This window comes from Mobula birostris, chromosome 10 (assembly GCF_030028105.1).
Source record: "Mobula birostris isolate sMobBir1 chromosome 10, sMobBir1.hap1, whole genome shotgun sequence".
Lineage (NCBI taxonomy): Eukaryota > Metazoa > Chordata > Chondrichthyes > Myliobatiformes > Myliobatidae > Mobula > Mobula birostris.
The window spans coordinates 96993395-97015796 of record NC_092379.1 but is presented as its reverse complement, the minus strand read 5'-3'; the positions used below and the strand labels follow the sequence as shown (position 1 = coordinate 97015796).

Genomic DNA, 22402 nt, shown 5'->3' with positions numbered 1-22402 from the left:
GCAGTATCACTTATCTGGATCAATGCCCAGATCAAGTCACTCCACATCAACAACTGTACAGCCAATTAAGGGAAGTTAATTGTACCCAAACTCAAAAGTAAAATAAAATTGATTTAGCACCACGCACTGGAATCCCAATGCTCAAACCACAAAGAGCAGAGAAGAATACAGTACAGAAATACAAACAGTTACTTTAGGTGTCATGCAGAAATGATCACAAATGAAGGTTTAGCTCCTACAATTAGTTTATTCTTAAATCAGATGGCTTACATACAGGAGGAAGACACAGAAAGGCATTACATTTTCCATTATACTGAAGCTCTTCTCTGCATACACTCTCCCGTGCTTAAGATGAGAGGATGGGTGAACACTACACAGGAAATCTTTATTAAATTGAATTAAGAGGAGGCTGAAAGGATCATTTTGCAGCATCATACCACAGGAGCATATGCCTTTTAAATTAATATGGTCATGCAAATTTACTACAAATGCCACTGAGAAAATGGCAAGGCAGCCCAAGTATTCCAATTTTGTTTATGATCAGTCATGATCCTCCACAAGTCTAATCAAACCTCTAAAATTGTAACCTTTATATTGGATTTTAAATACAGAAACTGCACTTCATAAATTTAAATTTGTATGTAATATGTATTTGTTTTAATTGCATCTATAATTTATTTTGTTCTTTTGTGGGTAATTAATAAAAAGCTCCTGTGGTTTAAATATATTTGCCCAATTCCAATTATATCAAACTGCCCTAGTTTAAGCTGTTAGACGTGTACGCCTATACTTGTGCATATAATTGGGGATGTAAGAATTGAAGAAGCAATCATTCAGAATTTCAGAACATCAAGGTACTTGCTTCACCTTCCAAAGGTCATAGTCTCTGTAAAACAGCTGCTATCCAATGCATTGTAGAAAAATACTATATTTAGGGTTTCATTCCCTTCAATAGGATGAACTTCAATTTTGTAAAAATATGTAAAAACTTTAGTCTGTATGACAAAAGATTTAGTTATTGACAATAAAGACAGAATCAGTCATCAAAAGCCAAGAAAATTTCCAATACTGGAAAAGCTCAAGGTAGTATGTGACAGTAAAACTGAGGCTTTTCTGATTGAACAGATTCTACATTTCTTACTAACCAGTACAGCCTCATACATATCTAAACTTTGAGATAAATATGGAAAGGTTAAACACTATTACTGTGGCACATTACACCAAAAACCCGCAAAACGTTGACCAAAATCAGTTTTGCTTAGAGAGAGACAGACAGACATGTCTGTTGGCTTGGTTCCTTTAACTGCAGAGGTGCTGGTCTCCTTTAAAAACACACAAAAAAAAGTTCAGTGTACCAGCAATACAGAATATTCCAAAAGACATGACATAATTAAGAATAACACAAGCAACACGCTGGAGGGACTTGGCAGATCAGGCAACACTTATGGAGAGGAAAGAACAGTTGACATTACGTGCTGTGATCCATCATCAGGACTGGAAAGGAAGGAGGAAGGAACCACAATAGGTGGTGGTGGAAACAAGTATGGTGGGGCAAGAGAACTATGAGGTTGGTGGCAGAGGATGGGAGATCTCCAGAGTTGGTAAGCTTGGTGACAGTGCAGGAGACAATGGTCTGCTGCTCTCGAGTGGGGTCCTTTTCAAGGAGGAGCCTAAGAGGTGCCCCTGGTCTCAGTAAGGTAGAGGTCAGTCTGCCAGACTACAACAGTAGCCCTCTTTTCTGTGAGCTTGATGATGAGTTTGGGATTGGTGCAGAGAGTGGAGAGCAATGTGTTTAGAGGGTGCAAGTTTCAAATAGGGGAGAGGAATGCTGAATTCAAGACAGCTGATATCTTGTCAGCAGTGGGAGATGAAAACATACAGTGTGGGCAGAAAGAAAGAGCAGGTTGTCCAGGGAAAGGATGGTTGGAGACAGGGGAAGGTGCTATCAGTGTGAGGTGGGGAATCCTTGCTGAAGTACACTCAAAAACGGAGGCGATGGAAGAACGTGGTGCTGTGGCACACATGGAACTTACTGAGGTGCAGGCGCGGGGGGACAAAGGTAAGGCCCTTGGTGAGGACAGAACGTTCCATCTCAGATGGGAAGGTTGGAGGGGCTGATGAAGACACAGTAGGAGTTCACCCTTCCTTTCCAAAACCAATGAAGGATCTCAGCCCAAAACATCAAATGTTCATTCCTCTCCCTACGTGCTGCCTGACATACTGAGTTCCTCCTTCATTTTGTGCATGATACTCTGGGTTTCCAGCATCTGCAGAATCTTTTGTTTTAGTGACCTCATTAAAGTACCTCAAGAGATTAGGCCATATTTAAACTATTAGTTGCTTCGTGATTTGACAACCAAAACTGATTAGTTTGAAAAATGGTTCTGTAGAATTGGAGCTAAAATTTTGAGTAGGAAATAGATATTTATTGTAAAACCTCACCAGGCATGTTCCACACTTTTATTCAAATCTAATTTTTTCAGTCTAACTTTCAAAAGGACTGGAATTTCAAGATGTCGGCCAAAGACATTTATTGCTTGATCATTCCATGGAATGTAACCAGCAGGTGAGAGTACCAGTGATACAGTGCAGTTAAGTTTTGTTAACAGGGACAAAATTCATTAGTATAAAGTCATTTAAGTCACTTAATTCACATTACCTGGATAGATCCATTAAACCATTTCATATTGGTTGTTTGTGATGTATCTTGATAAACAACAGGCTAGCATGATTCCAATCAACTGTAAGGAGTTGAAAGAGTAAAGTAAAAAAAAAAGTTTACATAGAAACTCTTTTTAAACAATTTAAACAAACATCTGCTTGGCACTATGATTATCCTGTGTATACAATTTCAGTCCATGACCCTTCAGCCCCTCAATATTCTGCATCATGGCCACTAATTATCTTGGATGCAACTTTGACCTCACATGGTCAATAGGAACAATTATAATAATTCAAAGGTATCAGGGAAGCTCACTGTAACAACCACTTAAGTTTACTGTGTGCTATATGCACAATCTTTTCCCACAGTTCATCCACAACCAATTCTCATCAATACATAGGTCAATTAAAATACATTTTCACTGGAAGTACGCTCACTATGATTTGAAACTCTGCCAGGCCTCACATTTACATTGAAAAGACCATCTCTACTTTGGGTGGAAACAGTTAGTCAGGAGTCTCAAACAGTAGTTAAAGGAAGAATTTAACACTATGGGAAAGAACAGTGGAAAGAGATTGATGAAATTTCTCTGAGCTGGCACAGATGCAAAAGGACAAAACAAGCCCCTTCATTAATTTCTAAAGTCATAAAACATTAAAACATATTTTCATATCAAGTCCTTGACATGAGTGAACTACTATTAAGCCAAAGCAAAGAAAATAAAAACATACCTGGAAAAAGCCAATTCCAAAAGCAATTCCAGCAATTATTCCAACATTTGTCTCCATGAAGTTAATGATTAATTGAATGCAACCCTGACAATTTAAAAATTGGTAAATCAGCCAATAAATACTACATTCAGCAATTTAATAACATTTCAAATGAATTATCAAATGAACCAAGTGGAATTCTTTACTGGATTACATACAAAGAACTTACAATATATAAAATAAAATTTACCTACTCAGTGACAGATAGATGGTGGTGGTTATTCAAGAGGAGAAAGGATGGCGAATGAGTAACAAAACAAAATGCTATCTTTAACATGGGGCTGAAAATACAAGTAAAATTTGATATATAAATAAACCATTTCCTAATAAAACTTGGCCACAAGTTAGCTTGGTGTCAGCATTACAGCCCACAGCCACTCATCACTCTGCAATGTCTGCCACCAAAATTGATCAGATCTAAAACTGAAAGGTCTGGTTTTACAAGCAAAGATGCATCAACATAGAAGGCAGCACAGTCAATCATACCCGTTGAAAGACTTTGTCTTTGGCAACTGTAACGTTTTTCAGATCTTTACAGTCACTGATATCTTTACAGCAGCTTGCTGGGATTCCATGTGCTTTGAAGTATTCAGTTTCAATCCAATTAGTATAGTTTTGAACACCACAACAACGTAACTAGAAAACAAATAGGTACAAATTTTAGCATATGGACCTTTAGCCAGGGCAGTCCAGCACTATCTGATTTCAACACGCTATCTAATTTTCTCAAATTGTTATTATTTAGGTCAAGATTACAGGGGCTAGGTTAATCCAAGACGAGCACTAATCATGCTTATAATGACCCTATGGGAACTAGTGAGTTATTTTCAAGCTATCATTGCTAAAAGAACCAATGTTAGCCTCTCGTTAGCCTCTATACAAGTATCCAGACACATTTTGCCACGTCACCTACTTTTGTTGATTGGAAGCAAATGTGGGGAAATTACTTTTCGAAAAGGAAAATTTTTATAGTTTCATGTTCAAAGATTTAAAGAACAGTTCCAAGAATAATGGATTATAATTTGAGATAAATATGATACATTTTTGAATATTTGGCACCCATATTTACAAAAGAAAGGATGGCATATTTAGTTGCTCCAAGGATAAAGATGTTGGTCCCTTGGGGAAAGTATTAAATAAATAAATATACTAAATTTGTTTTGAATCCCATGGAGCATGTGGAAACCTTCCAATATCCAGGCAGTTCTTCTTTCTTCTTTTTCTTTTTTTTTCCCCAGGTAGGGGTATATATCGGGGGGATGGGTTAAGGGGAGGGGGGAGGGTAGATATCATCATTCTATGTAATCACTTCGAAAACAATAAAAATATTAAAAAAAAATGATGGATTGGTTATGATGAAAGAAATTAAAGACATGCGGAAGAACTGTTACTGAATAGGGCTGATGGAATGAACACCCTGATGGGCTCTTGGGTAAAAAATCAATAGTTGTTTTGGATTCAGAAATAGAAACTGGATAAATATTTGTAGAAAAGGTGCAGGGAAGTGTAGGAAATTTCAGACTATGATTGAGTAGCATATTCTTCGTTAAAACCAGCACTGACTCAAGACACAGTTCAAATATCTTTGTGCTAAAGTAAATGGAATAACACATGAAGCTTGTTCCTGTAGTACTTACATTTTTCTGGATGTCATCCACTGGGGACCCTGTTCTGTTGTACTTCTCTACAGCCTCTTTAAATTTACCCTTAAAAATGGTTTTAATCTAGAACACAAGTTAACAGTAAAATTTCAATGTTCAACACATGACTTCACGATGATTACTGTTCCAGAGACAGAATTATGAATTGCAGTTCCCTTTACAATAATTCGCTCAATCATTTTTAATACCAGGAATAGACAAGGCAGTTTAGGTCTGCAGATATCAAAGCTGCAAATCACTGGTTAGTTACTCATTGCTTAACAAATTAAATTTTAATACAAATTTTACCCCCCCCCCCACCCCCATTATGTTCTCAGTGTGGATCTGTCTTTAGCAACTTGAGATTGTTATTTTTAAGGACAGCATCATATTTAAGGTCTTCTCTCCCCCCCCCCCCCCACCCATAGAAGTCTGAACTCCTGCACTTGTTTGCTGGATACCAGTACACTACCCTCTTCCACAAAGAGTGGAAACTACTAGACTCACTGCAGAGGGAGAAAAATCCAATCTTTCAGGCCAATGACCCTTCATTAATAGAGTACTTACAGAATTATGTTTTTGTTACAAATTTTCAGCTTATATAGTTTATCATATTGAAACACCATCTTGTCCTGTCTTTTGTATTGTTAATGTGTTTACAAAATTCAGCCCAGTGAATTTATAAATGTGTTAACAGAAGAGTTACAGACCAAAGTGTGCACATGATTGCTGCCAGGGATCAACTATAACATCATGTTAGCAGAAATTTACAGATTAAAAGACAGTTACTTTTCACAAAGTGACTTGAAATTTCTGCAGCACTTCTTCCCAGATATTATCACATAATATGGCATTTCTGTGGATACAAAGGCAAAATTCAACCTTTCCCACTCACATCTCATTCCACATCAACAGAACCACCAGCAAGAGCATTAGAATCAAGGGGAAAGATAGCACAATAGACATCCATTCAGATACACAGGGACCACCTAAACAAGGTTAGGGAAAAAAAAAAGGAAAGCAACCAGGGGAAAATTGCAAATTTCCCAATTCTTACACTGATTTCACAACAACTTTACTATTTGCCAAGGTCCAGCGATCTTGCAACTTGTAAATGTGCTTTCTCACAGCTCAACAATCTGGGTTCAGCATTAATCTTCACAGTCGTTCATGTGGAGCTTGCATGCTCTCCTAGTGACATCTTGGTCCTGTTGTTTCCTCCCATCCCAAACGCATTGGGAAGGGTGGATTGGTTGGTTGATTGGTCAGTAATTGGTCATAAGAGATAGCCATCTCCTATGACAACATGAAAGTCTTTTATCCACAATGGTCTTTTGCATCTTTGCAATTGGGACAGATATTTTTTCCCAGCCTCCATGAATTAGCTCAACAAAGTCATTCTTTGCCACATGGCAGGGACGGAGAGTTTACTATTCGTAAGCAATTTAGAAATACAGAACAACCTCCAAACATCAGAAATTCACATTTACAAATGCATTGCATATTCCCACGCCCAGACCAGCAGGTTCCTCTGGGAAACAGAACCCTGCATGTCAGCATTGTAACAGAATACTTGCTGGATTGACCAGAAACTGACACAACAAGCTGCAAGTGTGCAACTCTGCATTTCACTAGGAACGGTAAAACCAGCGGGAGGTTTACAAATAACAAGTCTTCAATCCCAATTAAGAAGCTTGGATAATAAATATGGGCCAATATTTATAAACTGGGAAAATAATTACAATAATGGTTAAACTGTCCAAGTGATCAATACTGCATCACTTGTAACATTTAAAACAAGTACACTGTAATTACCATAAATTTATCATGACTTCTATAACATACAAGTTGATTTATACAAATACTCACTTACCTACAGTATCTCTCAAGTATCTTGCAACAGTCAGAGGTAATCCTTGTAGTGTCAATAGTTTTACTCAAGTACCTCTAGTGCAGGGGTTCCCAACTGGGATCCATAGACCTCTCGGTTAATGGTAGGGGTCCATGACATAAAAAGGTTGGGAACTCCTGTTCTGGTGCAACTTTTTGCAAAGGCAGAAGCTGATGCAACATTTCAAACAGTATTAACTGGCTATCAGTACAGCTTCACTTTGGTCAAGTTACACAAGTTAGACTCGTTTAATCATGTGACGATGAGCATCAGTCTTCTTGGGTCACCAATGCTCAATCCCCCATAATACACCAGTGCTTCCTATTTTCTCCAGGACTTTTGAATTGTTTGACCATCACTGAACAGTACCTTGCAACAATACATCTTTCAAAGTCCACCTTGAACTGCAGCCTTTCGGAATTAAAAATAAGCATGGAGATTCTATGCTACCTTCATCCTAAGCAGAGAGGTTCAGCAAGCTACAGACTTGTGGCATGTTAAGATGCCCACTTAATTCTACCTTCCCACCATCCTTATAGGAATTTACATTCAGAACTCTTTCTTGAACATTAATTATCCCAGACTTTTCTTGCTTCTGTAATTCTTTCCTTGAAAGTTTGCTTTAAGTCCAAGATCACATGGCAGTCAAATAAAAATTGGCATTTAAAGCAATGTGAAGCATTACACTACAAAAAACATTGTGTTTTTTTTTCCAGACAGCTTTAATACAAGCCCTCTTTTTATACAACTGGCAATAAAACCAAATCTGCAATTATCAGCCAAGCCTGTTATCTTGTTAAGTATGTTTGTTGCTTATGACAAAGCTTTCTCCATATGCCAAAGGAAAAAAGTTAGTTCTGCAAGTCCTATTGCTGAGATATTTCAGAATTGGGATCCATTATCAAAAATCCAGAACAACATTAGATTGGCCCTTCATCTAGAAATCTTCAATGCTAACTACACCTTTTATTTATCTTCTCAAACCTATTCGGTACTGCTGTTGTTTCTCAGGTACATCCTGCAAGCTCTCGCTATTGTGTGGAACTGCAAAAGGACAATTCTGGCTGACTGTTTGAGAAAAGGATATCCCATTACAAAGACAAATTCCTTAATCTTGAAAATCAAATAATCAAATACAGGAAATACTATTGGACATAGGATGCACAGTTGCCCTTACCTCATGCCGAAAGATAAATCCAGAAATTCCAGCTACTAGTTGTGCCAGGAAAAGTAGTGACAGGATCATTGCGTACTAGGAGAAAGAAGATAGGGTTACTTCCATTTACATTAAGAAAAAAGGACATGACATTCATAGGCATGTCTGTACAAGAATCTAGAGATAATTGCACAACAAAATTTACTGGCATTCTCCTGAGTGAGCTGCAGGTCATCCAGCTCCAGCTCCCTAACGGTGAGTAAGGAGCTCCACCTCCTTTGTAATGTAATGTGGATATGCTCAAAGTCAAAACCATTTACTTGCAGCAAAGTGTAAGAGAAAATGTTCATAAAAGGGTGCATGAACAAAATTGTTTAAATCACACAAGTGCATTTGTATAAAAATGGCACTGGAACACACTTATTAATGGTATATTAAATGACAAAAATGTCACGAGAAACAGCACAGATGACCCGGGTTCAATTCCCATAAGGAGTTTGTACGTTCTCCTCGTGTGGGTTTCCTCCGGGTGCTCCAGCTTCCTCCAACTGTCCAAAGACTTGCCAGTTTGTAGATAAGTTGTCCCGTGATTAGGATAGGATTAAACTGGGGGATTGCTGGGCAGCACGGCCCAGAGGGCCAAAAGGGCCTACTCCATGCTGTGTCAATAAATAACAAACAATAAATAAAGTCACTATCGCAACATGTGAAGAGCACGAATAAAACAGCAAAAAACTGGTTAACTTCATAACAATTAGCTTAGATTGCGTTATAAGTAAATATGAATATGGCACAATAGTTTTTTTTAGATACAGAGGAAGTGAAATTTTGAATAAAGGCAATAAAGATTCTTCCAAGGATCATAGCATGTTGATTAATATTGGAGAACCTAAAAAAACAAATACCATTGGAATAATTTAAAGATATTAGGAGTACAAATTTTAAGTGCTTGTAACAAGAAGGACTTTTAATCTTTACAGTATTCAGTCTCACACATCACGAAGCCTTCAAAGCCCAATATTTTTCAAGAATTTGTTGTACTACAAGAATGACTGAGAAATTGATAATCAGAATATGGTAATCTAATCTAAAATGAAGGATTTATTTATATTTGCGTAGGCAAGGACTGATTAGGGGACAGTTATCTCTGCTCTGTATGTGGGAAATAACATCTCACATTATATTAAGATTTTTTTTAAGCGGTAACCAAGACAATTCATGGGGCAGGCCAACAGACATCTATATGGACTTCAGCACAATCTTGATAAGATACTACATGGTAAACTGGGTCTGAAAGTGAGATCATAGAATCCAGGAAAAGCTAGCCAACTGTATACAAAATTGGCTTCATGGATGGAGTCAGTATTGTACTGCTTGCAATTTAGAAGAATGAAGTTATTTATTGAAAGAATATTCTGAGGGTAGAAGAGGGCTAATTTTCAGACTTGAGATCACAAGAATTAGTATGGGGTCCCCTGCATGTCAAATATTAATGAATTGGTAGCATTATTAAATTTGCTGGAAACAGCAAAATTGGCAGTGTCGTAGACAGGGAAGAAGGTTGTTTAAGGTTACAACAGAATCTTGACGTATGCTAAGGAACAGCAGATAGAATTTAACTCCGACAAGTACAAAAGGATGCATTTTAGGAAGTTACACCAGAGCAAGACAGGGCTTACACAGTAAATAGTCGGGCCCTGAGGACCGTGTTTAGAACAGGTAGAAGAGTTTAATATTATTAGTTAAAAAAAAATGAAGAGCAAGAGCAAGTTAAAAATGCTTTATGGGAATAAACTAGAAAGCTGCACAAATAGAAGATTGCTCGGTCACTACAGAATTAATAATGGGAAATGGCATATTTTTAAATCTGCTTTTACAATAAAAGACAATTTCCTAAGGTAAAATAAATCTGGGAATAAAAAGGGAAGGAGAAACAGATTACCAAATATCTCCAATTCTTATCTTCTGATGGATATCGAAACTATTTTGGATTCTAGGGTCTTAAAAATAAATGACTGTAGAGATGGAGGATGCCTTTTGTGCCCTTCAAAGCTTTCCTTGAATCAGTAAAAGGTCCCAGCATATTAGAATACTAAAAAATGTTACACCCCTAATCAAGAAAGAGGGTATTACAAGTCAAGTTAATACATTATCGATAATTAAGAAAAAGCACTATTTATCAAAAGGAATTAGTAGCCAAATGTTTTAGAAAATGTAAACAAGTAGTGTCAATATGGGTTTCACAAAAAGACAACCATACTTGACAAGTTGATTAAAGTTGTGGGCGCATCAAGGAAAAAAATCAGCTGATCTTTTTTGTATCATTTGCCAACTGAAACCAATAGGATGCCTTAAGAATCAGGACTGGGTCTGAAGTATTTCAAGAGCTGATGAGTGTAAAATTGCTATGTGCTCAGATAGGTGGAAGAGCCAGCTGCAATGACAAGACTGCAAAGGATATACCAGCTGGTGAAAGTTTGACAGATGAGATATCACCAGCAAATTGGATAACTAGAAAGGCAGAATACTTAAATTATGAGACACCACAAAAATCTTGTTGCATGGAGAGATTTGAATATCCTCACATTAAACAATGTAAACATGCATAGCAAGTAGCTAGTAGCAAGTAAGAAAAATAGATTGGCGGCCTTTACAATAAAAAGAAAGGCAGCTTAAGAACAGCGTGCCCACACCTGTAATTTCTTAGCTTTGGTCTATTTGGGCGAGATATAATCGCATTGGAGGCAGTTCAGAAAAGTTTCATTAGCTAATTTCCAAAGTTAGGACAAGTGAATCTCTGTACTGATTTGAATTTAAACAAAAGTTGTAATCTTTTGAAAGATGGTGTCGTGACAGGTTTTGACAGAATAACTGAGAGAATGTTTCCTCTCTATAGAAAATCTAGGAACTCCTGGCAGGTGAATGCTTAGTTAAGACAAGGACAATTTTTTTTTCCGATAGCTGTGTATCTTTGGGTTATTCTATCATTTATGGGCACATTGGAAACAGAGACAAGTTTTTGGATGATGGGAAAACTCAAGTATTGCAGGGAACAAAAGGAGCATTGTTGAGGCAAAATCAGTTTAGCTGTGATTTTACCAGAATGGAGGAATCTGTTCAAGTGGTCATCTGTCTTTTATATTCTTCATTTAAAAGAAAAGCATTTTTCTGCAATTATACAAAATTAGTTAGAAACTGCACATTTAGTAAATGATATCTTGACTGCTATCTAAGAAGGAATACATTTTCTTTAAAAACAATGAAGCATTACTAGTTCCTGAATTGATAGTAATTAGACCAAATGGTTTGGTTTTCCAGACAGTAATATGGACTCCATGGTCATTGATTGGCTTTCTTTCTGCAATATTGAAGGCATTAATTGCACATAGAGAGCTAGACCATGCTTCAGAACGTAGACTAAGAGTATTCTTTATTAAAGCACCATATCTCAAAAGATTCCTAGGAGAAAATTGCAACTTGCAGGATACTCTAGAACAGGGGTTTGCAACCTTTTTTATGCCATGGACCCTCACCAATAACTGAGGTTGGGAACCGATGCTCCAGAATTTCAAGATCTCAGAATAAAGGGATCAATGTTTTAGGATGGTGGTGAGGGATTTTTCCAAAAGAACTATAGATCTTTAATTCAAGGGCAAGAACTGCTTGATTTTATTCAACACAATATTACATTTTGATAATCATGGAATAAGACAAATAAGCCATGATCTTTTATTGAATGGTAAAAACAAAATTGAATTCTTGCTGTTACAGTTATGAATATTGTGTTTAACCTAGTCTTCATTTATTTGAAAGCATACACCACTACACTAGGAGCAAAAGCAACTAGACTTAAGTTTAAAGAAACTTACTAGTTTTAACATCCAAGTACTGCCTCGACATGTTGCAAAGCAGCCAAAGAAACCAAATATGATGATGGCAGCACCAGTTCCAATGAGTACGTAGGCAGCATTCGTACTTTTTTCAGCAACAAGCGTCAGGTAGTCCTCTAAACTTACTTTGCCCCATATTCCAACTGCTAAAAGGACAGTACCTGCAAACTGAGGTGAAAAAAGGCAGAGATGAAAAACACAGGTCAGAACCGCACTCTTCAATAAGTTAGTTACAATATTTACACTGCCTAACTAAAAATTTAAAGTACTCTTGGAATTGACGGATCATTGCAATTAAACAGTTACTTTATAAATCTCAATACATTGCACTTGTGGATAGTAGCCAGTTTTACAAGATCATAAGACACAAGAACAGAATTGGGCTATCCTGTCCAACCCTCTCCAACTCCAACCATTGTCCCTCTCAACCCCATTTTTCTGCCTTCTCCCCAACACTTTTGTAGCTCAGACTATACAAGAACCAGTCAACCTCTGCTTTAAACATACCCAATGACTTGGCCTCTACAGCCATCTATGACAATGAATTCCATAGAGTCACCATCCTCTGGCTAAAGAAATTCCTGACGTTCATTTTAAATGGACATCCTTCTAGGACATCCCTCTGGTCCTAGACTCCTCCACCAGAGGAAATATCCACCATTGGAAATATCCTCTCCACATCCACTCTACCTGGGCTTTTCAATAGGTTTCAAAGAGATCCCCTCCATTCTTCTAAGCTCCAGCAAATACAGGCCCGGAGCCATCAAATGACCCTCATGTGTTTAACACTTTATTTCCTGAATCATTCTGATGAACCTCCTTTGGGACCCTAACCAAAGCCAAAACATTTTTATTTTTTTAAAAAGATGAGTGGCCCAAAACTGCTCACAATATTCCAAATGCCTTATAAAGCCTCAGCATCACACCCTTGCTTTTATAGTCTAGCTCTCTTGAAGAGAATGCTAACATTGATTTTGCCTTCATTACCACCGACCCAACCTGCAAGTTAACCTTTAGAGAATCCTGCATAAGGACTCCCAAATCCCTTTGCACCTGACTTTTGAATTTTCTCCCTTTTAGAAAATAGCCCATGCCTTTATTCCTTCTACCAAAATGTATGACTATACACTTCTCTGCACTATATTCCATCTGCCACTTCTTTGCCTATTTTCCTAATCTAAGTCCTTCTGTAAATCCCCTGCTTCAACACTACCTGCTTCTCCACCTATCTTCATATTGTCCACAAACTTGCCCATAAGGCCCCCTTTATTCCCACTCACTGCCTCTTGCCAGTCAGTCAATCTTCTATCAATGCTAGCATCTTTCCTGTAATACTTTGTGCTCTTACCTTGTTAAGCAGCTTCATGTGTGGGACCTTGTCAAAGGCCTTCTGAAAATCCAAGTAAATAACATCCACTGCCTGTAATTTCCTCAAAGAGTTCTAACAGATTTTTCAGGCAATATTTCCCCTTAAGGAAACCATTCTGACTTTGGCCTATTTTATTATGTGCCTCCAAGAACCCAGAAACCTCATCATTAATAATGGACTCCAACATCTTCCCAACCACTGAAATCAGGCTAACTGGCCCATAATTTCCTTTCTTCTGCCTCCCTCTCTTCTTCAAGAGTAGACTAACATTTGCAATTTTTCAGTCCTCCAGAACCATTCCAGAATCTAGAAAGATCATTACTAATGCCTCCACAATCTCTTCAGCTACCTGCTTCAAAACCCTGCACTGTAGTCCATCTGGTCCAGGTGACTTATCTAACTTTAGTTTTTCAAGCATCTTCTTGGTAATAGCAAATACACTCATTTTTGTTGCAGACGTTCAAATTCCTGGCATACTACTAGTGTCTTCCACAACGACTGACACAAGTACTGATTAAGTTCTCCCGCCATTTCTTTGCCTCCCCCCATTGCTATCTGTCCAGAGTCATTTTTCAGTGATTCAACATTCACTCTCATCTCCCTCTTACTCTTATTGAGAAAACTTTTTTGTATAATCTTTTATAATGTTGGTTCTTACCTTCATATTTCACCTTTTCTCTCCTTATAACATATTAGTTGTGTTCTGGTTTTAAAAAGCTTCACATTCCTCTAATGTCCCACTAACGTTTGCTCGATTATATGCCATCTCTTTTGCTTTTATGCTGTCTTTGACTTCCCTTGTCAGCCATGATTGCCTCATCCTCCCATCAGAATAATACTACTTCTTTAGGATGTATCTATCCCTCACCTTCCAAATTGCTTCAAGGTACTCCAAGATGGTCTGCTGTCATCCCTGCTTGTGTCTCCTTCCAATCGACTTTGGCCAGCTCTTCTCTTCCTTGTACTCCACAAGACTTAGGAGCAGAATTAGGCTATTTAGCCCATCAAGTCTGCTTCACTATTCAATCATGGCTGATTGTCTTTTTGCTCCTCAGCCACAGCCCTAGTCTTCCTCCCGTAACCTTTGATGCCATGTCCAGTCAAGAACCTATCAATCTTCGCCTTAAATACACCCAATGACCTGGCCTCCACAGCTGCCTATGCCTATGATACTAAAACATCTAACTTTAGTTCTCCCTCTCAAACTGAAGGGTGAATTATATAATATTAAATATTAAGATCACCATCTCCTAAGTGTTTCTTTACCTTACCTAAGTGCTCCCTTATCAAATTTGGTTCATTACAACAGCAGCCAATCCAGAATGTCTTTCCCCTAGTGGGCTCAAACACAAACTGCTCTAAAAAGCCTTCCTGCAGGCATTCTACAAATTCCCTCTCTTGGGATCCAGCACTCAGCTGATTCTCCCAATCTACCTGCATACTGAAATCCTCCATGACTATCATAACATTGCCCTTTTACACACACACATACAGACACCCACTTATTATAGTTGATTTACTTGGGTTTATTTATTTTTCTTTCAAAATTATCATGCATTGCATTGTACTCCTACTGCTAAGTTAACAAATTTCATGACACATGCCGGTGATAATAAACCTGATTCTGATTCCAAAATTATTAATCATGTAACTAAAGGCAAGAAACAAACTGGAAGGAAAAAAGCAAAGCTAAAAAGATAAGCGGCCATACAAAATTGCATGGCAAAAAACTACCTGAGGGAAATAATTAAGATATCAGAAACAATGAAAAGAATTGATAAGGACAAGAACGAAGTGGAATTAACATTAAAGAGGAAAGTAGATGGAGACATTATTCGGAACTTTCATTTCATAGAATTTAGATTTGCAGATGAAGGCAAGAAGGTAGAGCTATAGTGATTTGCTCTATATTAATATCAAATAGCAGGCAAATATGAGGGGCAAAGAATAGCTTCAAAACTATGGTTAATCCATTTTATGGCAAATGCAAGGGTCAAGACATCAATGCTAGCATTGTGGACCATCCAGGAAAGCTCCTTCAATACAAAAGTTACAAGCTTGAAAAGGAAGGAGTTTAAAAATAAAAAGCATGCTTAAAGATAACTGTACCCAGATATCTTTTAGGCTGGATTAGAAACACAATAAACAAGAGATTGTAATAAATACTTAGGTCAATTTTGACAACCCAAATGAAAGGGGAACAAAAGATGGATTGGGATTAAAAGTAAAACTTAATATATTTGCATGCATTTTCATCAGAATGCTCTAAACTTTCCTTATCTATTATTTTCTTGGATAAAGGAAGAATCATTTATTAAAAGTTGGCAAAATTACATTAAGCTGCGAGGGGCATTGAGCAGTTGTATTAGTAGAGGAAACAGCAAGCACGCAGGCATAACTGACAAACTAGCTTAATGTGGGAAAATGTGATAAATTACTTTGACTTGCAAAACGGCAAAACCAAAAGGAATACTTAGTCCTGCTGGTACAATTAGAACTGCTAGAATAGAGTAACTTCTTAGGCAAGGGCATTAAAAGACATGGGGTCTAGGCAAGTACAATGAATTTGTGTATGCACATGAAAAATACATGATAGGGATTTCCACCTCCATCTGGAGAGAAATTTGAGTTCCAGATCTCTAATGAAGAAAACAAAAAAAAAAAAATCAGCTTTCCCAAGCAACACACAGAAAATGCTGGAGGAACTCAGCAGGCCAGGCAGCATTGATGGAAAAAAGTACTGTCAATATTTTGGGCTGAAACCCTTCAGCAGGACTTTCCAAAGCTTTTCAGTGAGGAACTGCTGGTATTTCTGCAGAAAATCCAGGGCCAATCACATAGCCTTCAATGTTTGCTAATGAGTCTATAGGATGGTTCTGTAAGCAAACACATTGGAACCTGCATGTCAACCCACACAGTTTTCATCAATACTTTACTCATATTCAATCAATCTCTCTCTAACAATGAGCCAAATTTAATTTGTCAGTCAATGCCAAATCGTTTTAACCTTGTCTTGAATTATTGCATTATTTTCTTATTTATTGGGAATAATAGTCATCTAGTTCCAATCCTATACAAGGATAACAAGATAGTGGCCAAATAATTCCAGTTTCTGTGCTTCCACTTTACTGTTGTTAACCCAAGATGACAACTTCAAGATTCCATTCTATGGCCTTTCTAGTGGGTGCCATTCAACACAGAAGTACTAATTCTCTAAATGGAGGGCCATATTTGATGTAACACTTTGAGACTATACATGGTCTCCACTAACATTAAGGAATTCCCTCCTGACTATGCACCATTATTGTGTGAATTTATTCTACCACTGGATTAGGGATAACAAGAGATAGTAACAAGAATCCAAAACCACGTCTAACTACACAGAGGGATAAATTAGCAGCTTTTCTATAAATTTCATCTTGCACTAATAAGGAACCCAACTAATAACAGTCACCAGTCCAGATTATTGTTATCAGCGCATCTGTAGTTGTGAAACTCCCATGATTCAGGACATTTATAAGGACAGGTGTGTAAAAAGGGCCCGTAGGATCATTGGGGACCCAAGTCATCCCAACCATAATCTATTCCAGCTGCTACCATCCGGGAAGTGGTACCACAGCATAAAATCCAGGACCAACAGGCTCCAGGACAGCTTCTTCCACCAGGACATCAGACTGATGAACTCACACTGATTTGAGTGTACTCTATATTACATTGACTGTTTTATTTATTATAAATTAATACAGACATCCCACCCTGCAAAAACTCATTTCAGGGAGGTAGCACCATCAATTTGCAGGAGACTCCCGGACGTTCCAGGAGAGGCGGGATGTCTGCAATAAAGTAGCTCCTTAGCAGCCAGCCAGCTAGTTTAAATAACGTTAGCTATGCTAATGAACAAATGATACCTGTTAAACTCACCTCAACATATCTTTTACAGTCTTAACCCACCATGGGCAATAGAAAATTCACTGTTGCAAACAGTGCAGCAAGCAACACAGTCATTATTTTTGACCCCTATTAGGCAGGGGTACACTTTAGGGTAGTCTGGGGTGACGTACATTTTATATTTTCTTTTTTTGGAACACTCTGCCATGGCGCGCTCTCTCTCTCTCGCGCTCTTTCTCAAAAAAATGGATTTCTGGGATATTGTATATAATTTGCGGGCATCAGGGAGCCACTATTAATATGCAGGCGACTCCCAGAACTTTTGGGAGAGGTGGGACATCTGTTACTATGAATGCACCTTTAGATGGAGACACAAAGATTTTTACTCCTCATGTATGTGAAGGATGTAAGAAATAAAGTCAATTCAAAACAAAATTCAAATATTACAGTGGTTGCAGGATGGGGTGAAAAGAAACGGACAAAAAGGATACAAGAACAAAGTAGCAGAAACATACCTTTCAAGTCTGCTCTAGTCATCTAAACCATTGCGTATCTTTTCCCACAATGCCACTTTCTAGCACTACCCTATCATATCCAGAAATCTATCAATCTCATTAATATACAGAGTCATTGAGTCTCTACAAGCCCCCAGAATAGAGAATTCCAAAGTTTAACCCCTATTTACATAATGAGAAGGAATTTCTTCTCAGTCCTCAACAACCCATCTTATTCTGAGATTGTGATTCCTGGTTGTAGACTTCTAATCTTGGAGAAATATCCTCCCAATATTTAACCTGTTAAGACCTGAGTGTTTTGTAACTTTAAATGAGGTCGTATTCCTCTAAACTGGAATACAGGCCCACTCTACTCACTTGGAATGCAAATCCGTCAGCACCCAGAGTATTTAGTGAATGTTCACTGTAGTCTCTCCATTACAACTGTATACATATTTTTAAGATATGCATAGTGGTTAAAACTGCACACAACTCAAAGAGGTCCTATAAAACTGAAAACAAACATTTAGTCCTGTGCTCAAATTCTCATGTAATAAAGGCCAACATAATATTTGTCATCCCATTTACTTCCCTCGCCTGCTTTTTGACTTTCAGTGTGTACAAAAATACTTGGATCCCTTTGAACCCGGTCTCTCACCATTAAAAAAGGTGCCCTGTGGACCAAAGTAGATAACCACCTTTTCCACTTCTACCGCGTCTGCCAAATTCTTGTCCAGATCCTCCCGAAGCCTCTACCTTCTTATTCACAATCAGACACACCTTTATATTATGAGCAAACTTAGCCAAATTAATATAGCTTTGGAACATACAGGATCTGTTCTGAACCCAAAAGATTGCTGCAATCATAAAGACATGCCAATGGCTCTACTTCATTATGAGTTTGAGAGATAAAGTATGTCAAAGACTCTTGCAATTTATTATAGATGTACATTGAGAACATTCAGACTGGCAACACCACAGTCTGAATGACAAGATCACAAGATGCTGCAGAGAGCTGCAGTGTAAGCTAGCATGACCTCTCCACCATTGAGTACATCTTCAAGAGGCAATGCTTCAAAGCAGCAGCATTCATCATTAAGGACCCTCACCATCTGGACCATGTCCTCTTCTTGTTACTGCTATTAGGGAAAAGATACAAGACGACATACACTCAATGATTCCAAATCAGCTTCAGCCCTTCAGTCAGATTTCTGAATGGTCCATGAAAACTACCTTTTTGTTTTGCACTATTTATGTTGTAAATTATAGTATTCTATGCCTTTGCACTACTCTGCTGCTGCAAAATAAATTTCACATCACATAAGACAGTGATAATAAAACCCAAGTCTTGATTCCACTTGGGCTCAAGCACCAATCTCCACTGGTTCAAGCCAGCCAACTCAAAGATCAGTTTATTCCCAGTTTGCTTTCTATCTGAAAATTCTTCACCCACATCAGGACAATACTCAATATGCTCTTGCTGTCAACATCATTCGGGCATTAGCAAAAGCCTTCCAAAAATCCAGATACAACACAAATGGTTTCTACATGTCACATCCTTATTAGCCAAATATGTGCATTTCATTACTCCATGCCAAGTCTGTTCATTACTATAAATGATTTGAATACTGGTATTTTAAAAAAAAACTTTTATATAGGCATATGAACATGCAGGGAATGGAAGGATATGGATAATGTACAGGCAGAAGGGATTAGTTTATTCTAGCATCATGCTCAGAGCAGACATTGTTAGCTGAAGGCCCTGATCTCTAGTGCTCTAACTCTTATGTTCTACAATAGCAAGGATATAATGGCAATGCAACAGGTAGTAGAGGGCTGTTGTGAATAGTTGTTATTCAGATGGGAGAATGACAACTGATGCTGCCCAAGGACTGGCATTGGTGTCCTTATTCTTTTTATGTACATTAAAAAAAATCACCTTGATTTGAAGGTGTCAGCCTCAATTTTTAAAACATGAAAATTACAAGATGTCAAGACTGCAAATGACAAGGAGGATAGTGCTAAATTGCAACAGGACATCAATTTGCTGATGGAATGGCATGTGAAGTTTAATGTGGAGAAATTAATGCATTCATTTTGGTAGGAAGAATGAAGAGAGAAAACAAAATGTAAATTTTTCAACGAATGCAAGGTCATTAGGGTCCAGAGTGAAAAAAAGTACAATAATGGCTCCTGGGATGATGGACTACAGTTACAAAGAAATATACCATCCAAATTGGATCATTTTCTTTGAAATTTGAGGGAGATTTGTCAGAAGCATATAAAATTATGATAGAGTGGCTACCAGAGGGCTTTGATGACAGGAGCTGAAAAACTAGAAACATAAAATAAAGGATGAGAGAATCAAAAATGACTAGAGGAAAAACTTTTACACATGTAAAGCTGCAGTTCATTACTTGCAGATGTGATGAATGTAGTTTTCAGGAGGGAACTGGATAACTAGATGAAGAAAGGTGAAAACCAGATGGGTGAAACAGCTGTAACAATTTTATGTTTTTAATGTATTTAAACAAAGGTCACGTGCTTATGACTTGTATGTAGCTTCATTATCAGTTGAAGATCTGTAAAGGGAACGAAGTTTAGGTACAGTAACAGCACACAGTTCAATAGCCCGCAAGAAAATGAATCTCAAGGTAGTATATGGTGACTAATTTACTTTGAACTTTGTATACAAAACCTTTGCTACATATTTCAATGCCCAAATATGCATTTGTTTTATGGAGCAAAGATCATTCTGGATCATTTGGTATTAAACAGCATCAATGTATTCAAAAGCACACAGCACGAAATCTTTCAAATCTGTCCTAAATGGAAATAGAGGCAAGTAACTTCAACAAAGCACTCACTATATTCAAATTAGAGGTTGCTAAAGAAAGCCCATTTAAAACTTTCTCTTTGTGAAAAGGGGTGGATTGCATGTCTTCAAGCAATTCATTTTGACTAATTACAACACACAGCTTGGCGTTTTAGTTTTAGAACACCAGGTACATACAAGCGAAAAAAAAATCAATGTCCGACTGAACCATACAGCATCGGATACTTATGAAGCTCAGACCGTAGGGAGTAAATCCGAACGCAGTATCTCGCAAGACGACTGCTTTTCTTGTTTCTACATGGAGACGAATTTGTTGGGGCCCTTTGGACTCCGGCTGCACGATTATAAAGATTGGACTCTAGCAGTTAACTCCCGGAGAGGGGGTGAGAGGGGGTGAGAGGGGGTGAGAGGGGGTGAGGGGGGGGGTGAGGGGGGGGGTGAGGGGGGGGGGTGAGGGGGGGGTGAGGGGGGGGTGAGGGGGGGGTGAGGGGGGGGTGAGGGGGGCGGGGGAGGATGAGTAAATCAGTGCTTTGTAGAGTGATGCATTTCCTCGTCCCTCGCATTCAAAACCACCCGGTAGCAACATATGAAACACAAACAAAAGCAGCTCTTACATATTCGGAACAAGATGACTAAACAAAAGGAGCCACCAAAGTTGGGGCTCAGAGCGGCGGCGGTGAACCTGCGAGACAAAATCGAGCAGATAAGGAAATTAGCTCTAAATAAAATTCCTCATTAATACACTACTTTCGTCAACATTTTAAAAATAATTACCCAGCCCCTGTTGGTTTAAAGAGCAAGCACTTCCAGCTCAAGGTCGTTTTTTCAGACAGCTGAAAACTTCAAGCACACTTTATCAAATACTAGAACTGGAAATGCCTGCTGTTTAAACCAGCAGGGGCTGGGTAATTATTTTAAAAGTGTAGAGGAACTACAGGTTAGGCCAAATTATGACAAGGGCTTTGTAAGCAAATTCTTGCGGAAAAAGTTATTTGTAATCATAGTCTCTGAGCCTGAGTTATCGCCGTCTCTTTGTGTAGTTTGGAGACCCCCGGCGAGGCTGCTTACTGCCCAGGGACTCCCCTTCGAAATCCAGGGGAGCTCCATGCCCGCACTCACCCAGAAAATAAAACTGAAGACGATAAGAAAGGTTTTGAAGCAGGTGATGACAGGTTTGGTCTGCAGCCGCCGCGCTGAAGATGCTGCCATATTTCCACACGACTCACGGTCACTGTAAGAGAGGGAGAATAGAGACCGAAGAAACTCCGTTTAGCGCCCACCCCCTGCATTGTCAAGGAAATGACGTCATGCTAACCACACACCCACGCTCTTCATTGCACGGTTCAGGTGTCAATCAGGCTCGGGTTTTTGAGGATGAATAGTCTACAGGTGAGAACAGCTGATGGCGCAGTCACAGGAATTGATTGGGGTTGGAGTAAAGAACTCAGCCCGCTGTTGGGTTTTCTCCCAGACAGGAAGGGGATGGAGGAGGCAGGGAACGACGAAGGGACCCACAGTGTAGACTTCATTAGAGCATAAGGCACAGGCTCAGAATTAGACTATTCAGCTCATCGAATCTGTTCCAGTATTCCATCATGTCTGATCCCGGATCCCCCTCAACCCTGTGTACCTGTCTTCTCGCCATATCCTTTGATGCCTTGACCGATCAGGAAACAATCAACTTCCTTCTTAAATATACCCACGGACTTGGCCTCTACCACACTGTGGCAGAGTACTGTATTCCACAGATTCACTACTCTCTGGCTAAAAGAAAATTCCTCCTTACCTCTGTTCTAAAAGGTCGCC

General features: G+C 38.5%; 1 protein-coding gene across 1 annotated transcript; it reads right to left on the bottom strand.

Annotated features, from left to right (window-relative positions):
• Positions 1-235: 235 nt before the first annotated feature.
• Positions 236-21873, bottom strand: LOC140204186 (tetraspanin-7-like). Its single transcript, XM_072270657.1, has 8 exons — positions 21716-21873; positions 11989-12177; positions 8141-8215; positions 5070-5156; positions 3919-4068; positions 3394-3477; positions 2660-2741; positions 236-1322 (listed from the first exon to the last, which is right to left on the bottom strand). The coding sequence occupies exons 1-7, from the start codon at positions 21803-21805 to the stop codon at positions 2673-2675; spliced, it is 744 nt and encodes a 247-aa protein (XP_072126758.1). The 5' UTR covers positions 21806-21873; the 3' UTR covers positions 236-1322; positions 2660-2672.
• Positions 21874-22402: the final 529 nt, after the last annotated feature.